Source organism: Phaethon aethereus (genome assembly GCF_964289735.1).
Source record: "Phaethon aethereus genome assembly, chromosome: 5".
NCBI classification, from domain to species: Eukaryota; Metazoa; Chordata; class Aves; order Phaethontiformes; family Phaethontidae; genus Phaethon; species Phaethon aethereus.
In genome coordinates this window covers 24346694-24360666 of record NC_138579.1, presented here as the reverse complement: position 1 = coordinate 24360666, position 13973 = coordinate 24346694, and the positions used below count along the sequence as shown (strand labels likewise).

Sequence of the window (13973 nt, the reverse complement as noted above, 5' to 3'; positions counted from 1 at the left end):
GTCCCAGGTCGCTTGCATTGGCCGCGGGAGGGTCAAGAAGTGTTTCTGATGAAACGCATGGCATTGCCTTTCCATGGATTGCCTTCCAAGCAGCAACGCTCCTGGCTCACCCCAGGGCCGACACTCCATGAGTCTGGCTCCTGGGAGATAGCTCCTATCTCACTGATCTTCCTGCTCGCCAGCAGCACCTTTTCGCAGAAGCCTCTTCACCTCTCTGTCCCGTAGCGAGCGCAGGAGTGGGATTTTTTTCATACAATAATGTTTCTGTGGAGTTAGATTTTTGTTTTATTTTATTTTCCTAGTTAATGTTCATTTGACCTTGTTATCAAATGCGTTCTCCTGCAATCATCTGAAAGGCCTTATTCAAACCAGCGTATGTTTTCTTTTTTTCCCTTTTACATCACCTTAAAAGGACACATCAGTTGACATAGCTTCTGTAGAGAATGGATTTCATCTTTTGCTGAAGTTTTGTTCCAGCCAAAGCCGAACTTCCTGCAGATTGTAGAAAAAGGGGCCTTTGCCTCCCAGGTAGGCAATTTTTTGTCTCTGCACAATGCATACTCGCTCAAATGAAACACCATAGGCCACATTGGCATTGTTGTCCATGCAGTCAGCCACCACTTGGCACTGAGGTGGCAAGGAAAAGCGCTCTAGGAGCTGGTGAGCAGCTGCGCATCGGTCTTCCTGGTTCCTGTGTTTCTTAACTTCAAATGAAGAGGGAGAGATTCCAGGGGCAGCCCAGCCATCTGACGGGTGAGCCTCATCGATGTAGACCAACAGAAAGTCAGCCACACCAGAGAACTCCTCCACCAACTTGCTGAAGGCCGACAGCTGGCTTGTGAATGGTGGTCAGGTAGCTGAACCAAAGTTGACCACCAGTGGCCGCTCCGAGTTGGCAAAATCCAGAAGGTGGCATTTGGTTCCACACTTGCCAGTGACATTCTTCCAGCTGCTACTGCTGCCATCACTGCCCTTGGCTATGTGGATTACACTAGAATTTGGGGCTTCTCCTCCCAGTTTGACCTGACAGCAAAACAAATTAAAACATAGCAAGTTAGTGTGACTAGTCAACTTTATAACTACTCTCTTCAAATAAATAGAGTCGCTTCTTCAAAGAGTACACATAACTATAACTACCCTCAGGGACACTAGCATGGGGATATAGCAAAGCATCAAAAGCAACAGCTTCAAAAAGTGCATCTAGTCCATCTCCACTCACAGCGCAGGGAAATGTGGCATTCCTGACAGGTATGCTACTTCGTTATTGTTAGAATATTTGATCTGAGATTCTTGCTCTGTCCACTACACACATAGTCCTGTCCACACTTATGTATTTGCAGACTCTTATTTGCTTTCAGACAGACTACCTCCAATTTCTTCGAACATTTCTCTGTGAGACAAATTTTCTAGACATTATTTTTTTTCACTGCCATCCTCTGAATTCTCTCTACTTGGTTCCATCTTCCTTGAAGAGCAGCGTTCCAAACTTCAAAAGAGTTTTTACCTATTGTCAGAATAATCAGACAATTACTTCATGTATCTCACAGGCTACCTGTTTATACATTTCAGATATTTGCTTTTTACAAAACATCATGACTGTTTTGGAAAAACAGTAGCCTGTTGACCAGGGGTTAGGTAGTGAGAAGTTATAATTCCTACATCCCTTCTTCTACTTTTCTATTGCTCTCTATCATGGATTTGGGTACTTCATCAGTCCAGCCTGAATTTGGTGCTTTGCACTTGGCCCCATTGAACTGCATCCTACATTTCAAGCCATTTTTCCAATTATCCAAAATCATTCCGCATTGTATTCCTGATCTTCACACACATGCAATGCCTCTCAACTTTGAGAGGTTTGCGGGTTTCATGTGTGTATATTCTCTTCCATCCTGCAGCCCAAGAATGGAAATACTCAGAGCCCCAAATACAAGAGAGATCGCTGCAGACACCCACTCAATATATCATTCTGTTTTGACAGTGGGTCATCCAAGACTCTGGATTTTCCAAAGGGTTTTCTAACTACTTTGCAGTAATTTCATCAGTGATTGAGTGACACATTTCCTTCTACTGCAATGTTTCTCTAGAGGATGATGGGGGAAAAGCAGCAAGAAAAAGGGAAGGTTTATATGATGGTTGAAGCAAGATGAAGTGAACGCAAACCGTTCTTAGCTCTAACCCCAGATCTAACTCAGACCCAACAGGCAATTGTGGAAAAGTCATTTTGCCTGACTGTTTCTATTCCCCTGCCTATAGAAAAAAGACAGAATATATGCATCTCACAGAAGGAACTGCCAGAATAAGATGGAGCCTGCAGAGGGCTCCAAGATCCTTAGTTGATAACTGTTACAGAACCACAAAATATTATTACATAAGACAATTAGTTTTTAATGAGCTCTGCCACAGCAACTCCTATGTATCCGTCTTTAATCCCAAGCTCTAGTACAACAACGCAACTACCCTTTTGTATTTCCCTGACTCTTTCTCTCTCTGCCTCGTGTCTATTTGATTATGTTCAGAAATGTTGCTTTGAAGGAAACATACAGGACCAAGTCTTTCATATTTTATTTCTTTCTCTCTGAAGCTACACTCCAGTTGAAGTCAACAGAGGATAACGCTGAATAAGAACTGTGTAAAAACTGAATAAATAACTGATTTTTGGTGACATTCTAGTCTACATTACATTATAGGGTATCCTGGTGAGTCAGGTACAGTAAGAAGCTGAGCTGACAGATGAGTACTTAACTGGTGCGATTGCTGCTGACACAGATCCAAAGGCAAGTATATTGTAGATACTGGATCCTTCACTTCTTCCTAAGAAACCTGACTACCTTGAACAAATCTACAGTTATTCATGACTCAGCATTGTTTCGTCTGAATAGCAATAGAAGCAAGAGCTTAACCAAAGCAAAGCTTGTAAGACACTGCCCTTAAAGCTGACAGACTTCACAGCTGCATGTGAAGGTCTCACAGCATGTTGGCACACGATATAAACATAATTTTGACTATTTCCTGTGGGGCAAATTGAGACACAACTGTGCCGCCATTCACTTGGAGATCAGCAAGGAAAAGACACACAGAAAGAAGGACTGCCGGAGACCTACAAGCCCCTCCGGGCCAAGCACGTGGTGATCACACCATTGGGAGCAGGAGATGTGCAGCTGCAGCACAGGCAAGGGAAGCAAGGGATGCCCCAGGAAAGCACAGCCCCTTGTGGCCCCTCCTCGCCCCGTAAACTTGCATCTGCAGCACTGCTGTCTGCTAGAGCCCTGGTAACAGTTAAAAAAAAAAAAAATCACCTTGTACTCATTTGCCTTTGAAAGCAAGTGAGGTTTGAAATAGCTGAGTCTAGTGTCCTGTTGAACTCAAGGAAAAAAAAGCTGTATCCCAGTTGCTGAGCAGCAAGGATCCATCTGCAAAGAAGCAGGCTCAGAGGCTCAGGCTGTAGCATTTAAGAAGTAGCATTAAGCATCTTGCAGCATTTAAGAAGTGCTGCTAACAGGCCAGCTACACCTTAGCAGGTAGTAGGTACTCGTCTGTGCAGCTGTTGGAACACTTCATTTCTCTCTGCCATTCTGTGCAGTAAGACAGGCAAAGCAGGCGTGAGTAAAGGTAAAGGGCTAGACAAGCAAAAAAATACACAGGTCAAATCATTTGGTGGCCATATAATCATCCTGAGGGCTGCATTCAATCCATAAGCCAGCTAGACAACTCAGCATTTTGTGATAAATTGGTAACTACCAAAAAAAGGGCACATTTCAAGAAACACAAAATCTGTACAAACTCTAGATCCCTCTTTACCTAGAAAGCTTAACAGTTCTTGCACTACCAAGCAAATGCTTCTTCAGAGCTATCTTGCCCAAAATGTGCCTTTTGGGCAAAGCCTGACATGTAAGTATTTGTGCTGCACCCACTCCCTGGATGAATAATGGACCTCAGTATTTAGGACTGTGCACTCATCCAGTCAAAGAAAAGAAGTAATAACATGTGATTTAGCTCATAAATCACAATTAAGCAACACACTTCAAATTTCTTATATTTGCTGGCACTCTTCAGAGGAGAGGAAAAATAAAGGTAAAAAGGATAGAGGCAACTAAAACTCAGCAACGAACAGAGCTGCTCAGGAGACAAGAAGCGTCTCAACATGAACATCTGCTTCCCCTCACTCTTCTGGTTTTACTTTAACAAAACTATTAATACTGAAAATACTCTAACCAACACTCTGGGAAACCACAGTCTGCTTCTTGATCATATTCAAGCAGAAAGAGAGGCTACGTATTGTAAGCTCCTCATCACCAACTCTTCACTCAGGTTTACCAAACGCTTCTTCTCCAAGGCAAGTTTGCAAATCCCGAATGAACAGACTAACAAAGTAACTCCCATCGAACACCAGCATGGGAATGCCCTTCAAGTACTGTTTAACTTTGATACCAAGGGCGGCAAGGTATTTCACTCTTCTCCACCAATGCAATTTGCATTCTGTCTCTCACGCTTCTTATTGACCAAAAAAATAGGTGGATTCAGGAAATGAAGTACAAATATGGCCTACGTCACCTTACAGCAGTTTCTATTCATTTCCCACAGCCATGAAGTAAGTCTCATGGCCGCAGGTTACCTATCGTTTTAATTTTTGTTTCTAGGAGTGCTTCTGTTGGGTTTTTTCCCCTTAATGAGACATACTTGCCAAGCAGGCATTCACGAGGCATTTTCTGCTCTTGTAGAGGAGTAATTAGGTCGGTGCCTTGTTCCATGCCAGTGTCAGGCACTCCAAAAAGCAGCCCTGCCCAGTCGTTAATGCTTAAACATAAGCAGCGGCATCTCCACTAATTGGTCTTGATGAAGCGCTGACGTTCCCAAAGGGACTCTTTATTTCACCAGGCTCGGGAACCGATTGACACAGGATGACAATATCATCCTTGCTGATCATCTGCATTGTAGGCCTTGGCTGTCGTCTTTGTTGTTATTTATTGAAAGAAAAAAATAGCTCTTGGAAAAGAAAATCAATGCAACGAGAAAACAAACAAAAAACCCCATGTATTCAGCCAAATCGCTTTTGAAATCTTACACAAAGGCAGGCGAAATATAAATTCTGAGAAACAAACCAGCAGAATTCCCCTCACACGCGATCCAGCATTTCTAAAATCACGTACTTATGTGTTGAATATTCGGGCATTCAGCTCCAGCCTTCCGGATGAGGTGGAAACCGGGCAGTGCGCAGGCACCCCCTCCCACGCGGCCTGCGCGGGACACGCAAGGTAGGCCAACCAAATCCGAGAGCCAGCCTGGCCATCAGCAAGAGCAGGCACCAGCCTGACACCAGAGCGGTGACTTGCATCATTTATGCGAATTTTGTGTCTGCTTGACAGCCTTGGTACTGCATCTCCTTCTCCGAGTCAGCACGCAGAGTGAAAAGGGAACAAGGCTGCTGACGCTTTAGCACGCAGACTGCAAAATGAAGGAGACTTGGGAGCGGGAAAGAAAGCTCTATTCATGAACTACAAGCTAGAAATAGCACATACTGCTAACTTTGTTGTACGTTCTCCACGAGGACTAGGAAAAGCCCCACAGACAAAACGTCACCTCCTCATTTACCTTTTCTTTTTTCTCATTTTGGTTTTTATCAGCTTTAGCATAACCCTCCTGGGATCCCATGCACTGGAATAGGGCTTTCATTCCCGGCACGAGAGATTCTCAAACAGTTTGGCAGACTCATCAGTCTGTGTCAACCCCCTAAAGAAAATAGGTGTTGCCAGACAATTAGCAGTCTGTGATATCAGCCATTTAAATATGGACACGCTGTGTTCGGGACTGGAGTCCAGCGATTGGTAATGAACTGAATCCCTGGAGCTTTTTTGGTCCTTTTCAAATTCTCTGCTTTGCTTTGATTTGATCCCATTCAGCTAAATATAGCCTCTGCACAGCCCGATATTTCTCAGTGCTTCATCCAAATCATAATCAGACTCTGGCTGGAGAATTAAACAAATTATTGTTTTTGTTTTCTTTATTTACATGACCCAGGGTTGTGCAGTGGATAAAAATTACAGGAGGCCCTTGTCTGGAGCAGCGTACAGGAGTGGGAACTCTTCATTTGTCATGGGGAGGTGGCAGCTTGCTTTAAGAGTCTCGATTACCCGAATTGGAGAGCAGAGACTGGAATTGACTCAAGTTCATCCAGAGTCTTTATTTAGGATCAGGTGTGTGAAGCTGAGGGAGGGAAGTGGGAGACAAATTAAAAGGACACAGTCCAGATAAAAATAACTAGTCAAATGTTGGCTCTCTTTATTTAAAAACTGCCAGTCCCACATATGAGCATGCGTGGCAGATGGAAAGCATAAAGGAGCCTTTTGCCTTGCACTCTTATAAAAGAAAATGGATAATTTTAGTTCCTCTGATCCAGGAGCCTACAGCAAGCTTCTTAAGGGCTTACGTTTCCTTCAAGATGGGAGCATGACCTGTGACATTGTGGCCTCTGGCCACTGGCTGCCCTTGTGGACTCTACCTACAGGTGACAGAGGCCTTCAGCAGTGTTTGTTGGTCAGGACCTGGAGGACATTTGAAGTTAATCTGGATTTTTTCTTTTTTTTTCTTTTTTTTTTTTACTCAGCTTTAGCACTGTATGAATACACAGTGGTGGTTTTATTGGAGAGGCAGAGCTGGGGTGCGAGGACTGGGTACGACCCTTTTCCTGGGTGGTGTCCGTTAGCTAATTTTCTGTCTGTCGCAGCCAAAGGGGGTTTTCACAAGGGCTTGATGAAAGGCAAGCAGCCCTTTCAGTCAGTTTTTCACACATACGGGTGAAAATGGAAAGCTGCAAAGAGGTGGTGTGGAAGAAGTGAAGTTAGATCTGCAAAATGAAACGGGTAGGATGAGACACCATGTGGGACAGAAGTCATCATATTCCTTCTCCTACCCTTGAGTGTTTGAACTGTAAGCTCTGTGGGACAAACTGTCTGCTCCTCTTGCTTAGGACACTGCCTAGTACAATGGGTCTCTGGTCTAGGTTGATCCTCAGACACTACTATGACAAACATGATTATACATTAATAATAATGACAATGTTTTAATAATAATGACAATGACAAGCCAAAATCCTGTTGAATTTATGTTCCAAACACTGCAGGAAAGGTTTTAATTGTGGTTTGGTTTTGTTTTTCTCACTTCTTTCAAGACTGTTTTCATCTGAAAATGTCAATGAAACCAACTCTGCTAAGGCTGAACTTTGTAAAACTAATAAAATATTTTTAGTATCACACAATATCCAGTTCTAAACCCTGAAACTACACAACACACCCTCTTTCACAAATTTCCTTTATCACTGTCAAATGCAGAGAGAGACACTTCCTTACCTTGCCAGACAAAATAAATACAAATAGTAAATATAGAGGCTAAGTCTTTGTTCCAAAGTTTAAAAGATATCCCCAAAAAGCAAAGAGTTACTGGACAGCCTAACAGCAGGTAAAGGATCATGCTGTTATATTACTTTCACACATAGCTTTGTGTTAATGCTGTGCAGCATGCACTTAACGTGATAGTTTTTGGGCTGTCCTACTTCGCATACTGATTTTTTTAGGAAGAAATGATGTACCTATCAGGCAGGCAGAAGTAGCCGAAGGCAATTTAACAGTGCCCCCCTGAAATCTCAGGAAAATCCCACGGGGTGCTTCCTGAACCAGTGCACTTTCTGCTACATCCAGAGCTGGACCTATGCTGTGCCGACCGTTCCCTCCACGCGGGGTCTGTCGTGCCGGAGCTGGCTGCTGGCCCGTTCTCAACACAGTGAAAAGCTGCACAAGTACATACGCATACCCATCACCACCCGTCGCTGGAGATACCACCAGCCTTCTGAGGGCTGTACTCTACATTTACGCCATGTGTGTACACGCGCACGTGCACGTTCCTCCCCATAGGTGCACCACAGCATCCCTAAGCGTTTGGCTGCTTCCCCCTAACTACCCGGCGCTGAGGTGGAGGAGAGGGAGGATTTCCTCTGGGACAGCCTTACAGCTCTCTGCGGGAGACCAGGAACGGTAGTTCTGCGCTGCTGAAACACAAAGCCTGTATCTAGCCCCAGAAAAGCTCCCAGCGCGAGGCTGAGTACAAAATGGGTACAAAAGATTGTACCCATTTTAAAGCATTTTAAGATAATGATTCTAACCTTTGGAATCTTAAAGAGCGGATTCATCCCAGTACTAATTAAAGCATGAAACTTAGCAGGTAAAAAGATGTTAAAAGTAAATACAATGTTTTTTTCAAAACTTCTCTAGCTCTTTCTCTGAATTTCTGTAAGGTATGTGACACGTTCAGTATACATGCTGGGGGCTAAAACAAATGCCTCACTGGCATTTGTAAAGATGGCCTGCATAAACCGTGCAGAAGGCACACTTAACATCCTCCCAAAAATGTCTTTTGTTTTTTCTCTCTTATCAATAGGTGTGGTTGCATTCATATCTATACATATACATACATAAGTGTGTATACATATACAGAGAAATGAGAGAGGGCTGACTCCTGAAAGTGCAGATTAGGTATGCCTACGTGTGTGTAGTTTTGCGTTTATACACATATATATATTTGTATGTAAACATATATAGACAGATACACATGTGTGTATATATCTGCATACATACAAACACCTATGAAAGCGTAAATACCTACACACACAGATACATACATGATTTGTTCTTCAGGGGCCAATCCACTCATTTCTGTAGACTAACAGAGCACAACAGTAAATTAGAAAAATAACATTTAAATAAAATACTTGCACTCTTTCAATTATATAAAGTTAATGTTACTAGCTCTATTTGTCTCTCTGATGACAAGGGGTAACTTGGTTCTAAAGACTCCCTTGTTGTAACGTAAGACACGTTTGCCTCTTGGAAAAGAACAGGAGGAGGATGTTCTATAAATCACAAAGCTGGTGCAGTGTAGACTATATCAACACTGAGTGTGACAGATACCAAACTCAGAGCTAAGCAAGTAAAAAAAAATATATTAATAATTGATAAAGTTTACATAAGAAAATAAAAATAAACAAAATATCAATCATTTTTATTCCAGTGGGACTGTAAAATGTGGAGAAAACAAGTCATATAGAATGTTCCATTAAAAAAGAATACTGAATATACTTTATATATACAATACAACAAACTCTGCATTGCTTCCCCACTGAGGATGTTAAAACCTTCAACTGTTGCTAAGTAATCTTGCCTATGAAATAATTGCCCTAATCAAAAAGCCATATGCAATAATACTTAATAACAGCAAAAAGCAGAACAAAAGCAAGTTGAAATTTGGTTAAAATATTAAAAAGGTTTTCTAGAAGGGAAAATGTATCAGAACACCTATTTTCAAATAGACCCCAACTATTCCAAGATCATCTCTTGCACACACTAATCTTGAAACAAAATCACTTAATTCTGGGAGAGTCTGTGTGCTTTCAAGGCAGAGCTCCTTTCTTGTAATGACTTTACTTGAATCCAGAATCTAGTATCTACCCACAGAGTTTTTCTGGAATGGCTTCCAGTAAATTTTTCTGTGAATAGAAATTTCACATCAAGTAGTTTTGTGAAAAATGTTATGAAATGTACTCAGAAAGAGTTCTGTGTCAGTGACACAAAACATAGCAAAACCAAACACAGTTACTGCTTTAATCCAGTTCTGCTAGCTGGTAGTCTAGTTTTAGTTTATCTTCAACATCTGCAATTCTGCTATTCTAGCTGAAAAATAGTGATTATCTCATAAATACTCCTCAATGGAATGAGCTTAAAACACCTGCTTAGCTACTTTCCTAATACTTGGCTTCAGCTAGCAAATTGGAGCAATAAGCAATCACAGTTATGATAGCAACTGCATTTTACCATGCTGTTTAGTATGCTAATTCCATAATATTTTCATTTCCTACCCTCACTAATTGGCTAAGATTAAGATAGCACAACTGGGCAATCCTATCCAGGATTTAGAAAAAGGTAATTTAAAGAAAAAGATGTTTTGTGGGACAGTCTTTAATATACTTCACTATTTCTCATCCTTTTTAAACATGCCACAAAGCAGGGTATATCTCAATTTTTTTCAACTTTACCAGTACATTTTCCAGGTGAAACCTTTTTTTCTTTCTCTTCCTTAAAAAAGCAGCAGAAGATTCTCCATTATTGTGGAGGTGATGACTCTTCTTCTCCTAATATTGCTCCTCAGTTTATTGTGTCCCCTCTATAATTTGATTTCTAGATTTCTCTACCTTTCTGTGACAATCAAGGGTTTCCAGTGATCTTCTGTCCTTATGACTCATAACTCTATTAGGGAAAACCGAGTCTTTCCATGAATTGTTGGTCAGTTAGTTTAGTCTTAAGGATAGCTGGCATGAATGGATTTTTTCCCCTTTTTTGGAACAAGGTGATAAAATTTGGTTATATGCTTATGGTCTATATGCTTTTTTCTGCTGAGTTCACTGAGGCCCAGAATTTATTCTAGGGACCTTAATGCCTGATTGGCATGAACAATCTAGGTCATTTAATGGTGATAAGGGAGAGTTTTTAATTACCAAAGTTCAAGGTATGAGTTTCATTGCCAAAACCAAAAATAGCACAGAGTCATCCTCCCCTGTAGCTTCTATCATTGATATTAACAGTACTGAGGAAAAGGTAAAGTATGACTTTGGAAAAGAAAGGCATGCGACATCTTTACGTTAAATCATTTTGTGTCATTTAAGCAATATGAGATTGAAAATCTCTCATGGATATAAGGTTCCTCACAGCTCCACTCTTTTCTCCAGACCCTGGGCCACATACAGGTTGTAAATGTGGGAACTGGAAACTTGGCTGTTCCAGAGCTGTGCTACCAACTTCCACTGGAGCCTTGACCAAGTTATGTGTTAAGTGTCCTGCCTTGTGTTGTCTGTAAAATGGGAACAATTGAGTTCACTGGCCCATTTAACAAGGCCACTGTAAAATTTACTTCCTTAATGTCTGTGAAGAGACTAAAAACAGAAACTAGAAGGGCTAGGAGAATAGCGCGCTTCAGTCAGCATTACTTTATTTCGGTAGCCAGCTGGCTGATTCTGAGAGTAGCAGTAAGAGGTTGACCCATTTGGCAAAAGCTAATGGTATTTATATTTGTCTTACACTGAAAATTAATGGCCCCGTGGCTTGAGTTGCAGGCTAAGCAGCTTGTATTCCATATCACAAAGCCAGCAAACACATATGCCACCAGCTCTTCACAACTCTAGGTAAGAGCAAATACAAAAGTCATTGTGGGGGAGTGAAAGGGGACTGGGGGGAAGGCGATACAAAAACAAATATTCCAGAAGATACAGAGCTATCGTTTGGATAGGACCCCTATGACCTCATGACATCACATCGGGTATGTTAAATTAGATGGTCTAAGTAAGACAACACATTAACAGACTAAGCACTGTTTTGGAAGCCACAGAGCTCTGAATCCAGCTCTTCTACTTACTAACTGGGTGGCCTGTGCAAGAAATTTCATCTTTTGGGTCCACCTTTTCAGTCTATAAAAGGGAACTATAACTACCTCATGAGACCTGGGCAGTACCACTGGATAATGTTTGTACAAAACTTAAAAGAAAAAAAAAAAAAAAGCACATGTTGCATAACTGCTATTGGCTTTATTAACTTAAATCACCAGGCAGCTGTCCCTCAGCTAGTCAAGTTCATTTTTAATCTCTGACATGTCCCTCTGTTACTGCTTTCATGAAGAAAAAAGGCTCACTGTTCCACTCCATGCCCGGTTTTACTATTACCTGGATGCTTCCTCCAATATAAAAATTAACACATGAGTAATAGAAAATGCCAGTGTAATGACAAAGGTTCATTGCTGTCTTTTACTCTAATTAAAACAGTTCTGTGTTAGAGTAGATAGATGACATCTATCTATGTAGAGGTCTGTCTGAAGACGCTGACTTTGTACAATCTCTGAGGATCTCGCATGGCAAACAATTAAACAGCAGCTGAGAAAACATCTAGAGCGTTTTACAGTTACTCTCATACGAAGATCTTGAAATATTTCATAAACATGAAGATTATTATTCATACTGGTGGGGAAACTGAGGCACAGCTACATTAAGTGACATGGCCGTGGCTGCACAGATCGTCAGCGGCAGAGCAGAGACAGCAGCTCCTGAACCTCCTGAACCCTTAGCCCCGACGTAAAAGTACCGCTCCTTTCAGCTTACACCTCTCCCACCAAACAGGAGGCAGCCTGCACCGCACGGAGCCGTTCCCTTCCCTTCTCCACCGACAACAGGGATGCTGAGGACAGCTTGCCCACCCCGACCTGCCCGTCCCCGTCCCGGCGTACCCACCTGCTTGTAGGCGTCCAGGAGGAAGCTGTTCCAGACGCAGCGCAGCCCCTCCGAGGTCAGCATCCTCCGCCACTCGCCGCGCCCAGACTTAGACCGGCTCAGAAACAGCACCATGTGCTTCAGGAGGATCACAGAGTCATACAGCGCAAGGAAGAGGCAATTGGAGAAAAAGACCGGCAAGATCTGAAGCGTGATCAGCAAATCCACACTTAGCAGACCCATCTTCCTTGCTGCTTCTCTTCAGCCGGATGCCTTCAGCTCCCCTTTTTGCCCTGTACCCTCATTTAAAAAAGTAAAGTAAAAAGCATTTCAAAAGCCTCGTTACCCCTCCCTCAGCCGCCCTCTTTAAAATGAGCGGAGATGGTTAAATATGAGCAGGCTGGTTAAAACCATAACTGCATGATACTCATTCAACCCGGAGCTGCTTATTTTTCAGAAACTAAGATGTTAACAAAAATTCTTCCCATAACCAGGAGACCTGATTTTGTTGAAGAGAGAGGCAGCTGTGTTTCCAGTTCCCTGCAGTTACAAAATTTAAGCTGAGACTGTTAATTGTTAACTTTCCTGCACTATCCCATTGTTTCTCAGCTATTTAAGCACTGAACAGACCTCTCATTTCTGTGTCAGTAAAGCTGTCTACCAGGTGCAACAATACTTTTTTTAAAAAAGGTTTATGTACATAAACTTTCTGTTCCTTCCTCCCTCCCTCTTTCCCTCTCCCCCTCCTCCCCCCCCCCCCCCCCGCCTCCCTCTATGCCTGCCTTCCTCCTCTCGCCCTCTCTCTTGCTATCTGCCTATGGTGCAAAGTGCTTTCCCCTCTGGAGTCCCAGCTTGTTTCCCTGAAGCCTTTTATACATTCCCTAGCTAATTGCTGCAATAGAGAAATGAAACCCTAATCTTAGTAAAGATCTTGACGTCAATGTAAAAGAGGGCTTTACTTTGGCCAGGACTGCAGTGAATAGAAAAATGAAATTCTCAAAACTTTTTTTTTTTTTTCCTAAGAGAGAGGAGAAAAAAGAGAGACAGACAGCAAGGGTGGGACTTTGCTTTGCTTTGAAAAGGAAAAAGAAAAAAGCCAATATGCTTCTGACGGCTCTTATGAAATACTTTCAAATTTTGGAAAAAGTATTTTCATATGACATGGAAGGTGACACAGCAACGCAGGCTTCTCTTGTTGACTTTTTTTTCCTCATGGCTGTGTTTTTTTCCTTTGCCCTTTTGTCTTTTCCAGGAAGGTGTGCGAGTTGATGCATCCCAAGAAAGGGCACATTTCTGTACATTTTCCTCCCACCTCCATGAAGTACAACATGTATAGCGTTTAAATATCTTTTGTTGTCTTCTTGGTATTTAAGGAAACATAAGTGAACACCCAGCACTGACTTCATTTACCGATGTGTAAAGAGAAGTAGATAAGAAAGAGAGAAAAAAAATTTTTGAGGGATTTAAGCTAAAGTTCCGTTCCCTGTTTAAAAATAGTATGTTAAAGACTTAAATGCTGTTAATCAACTGAGCTTCAAGGACTTCAATATTCCCCTATGATAACTATTTACATCCACTAGTCTAATAAGGGTAACTAGCTTTTGGTTAAAAGCTTATTTAAAAAAAAACAAAAAACAGAAGGAAAGAAGTTTCCTCTGGCAGAGCCATGTGTACTTTA

At 42.0% G+C, this 13973-nt stretch overlaps 1 protein-coding gene across 2 annotated transcripts; it reads right to left on the bottom strand.

Annotated features, from left to right (window-relative positions):
- Window positions 1–277: 277 nt before the first annotated feature.
- DIO2 (iodothyronine deiodinase 2) lies at window positions 278–12538 on the bottom strand (the record flags this gene model as incomplete). Of its 2 annotated transcripts, none has more annotated exons than XM_082000543.1 (2): window positions 278–1023; window positions 12317–12538. In XM_082000543.1, 2 exons carry the CDS (start codon window positions 12536–12538, stop codon window positions 406–408), a joined length of 840 nt encoding a protein of 279 aa, XP_081856669.1. The 2 variants fall into 2 exon arrangements, with proteins under 2 accessions (XP_081856669.1, XP_081856670.1); XM_082000544.1 differs by having other exon boundaries at window positions 451–1023.
- Between the last annotated feature and the right edge of the window lie 1435 nt (window positions 12539–13973).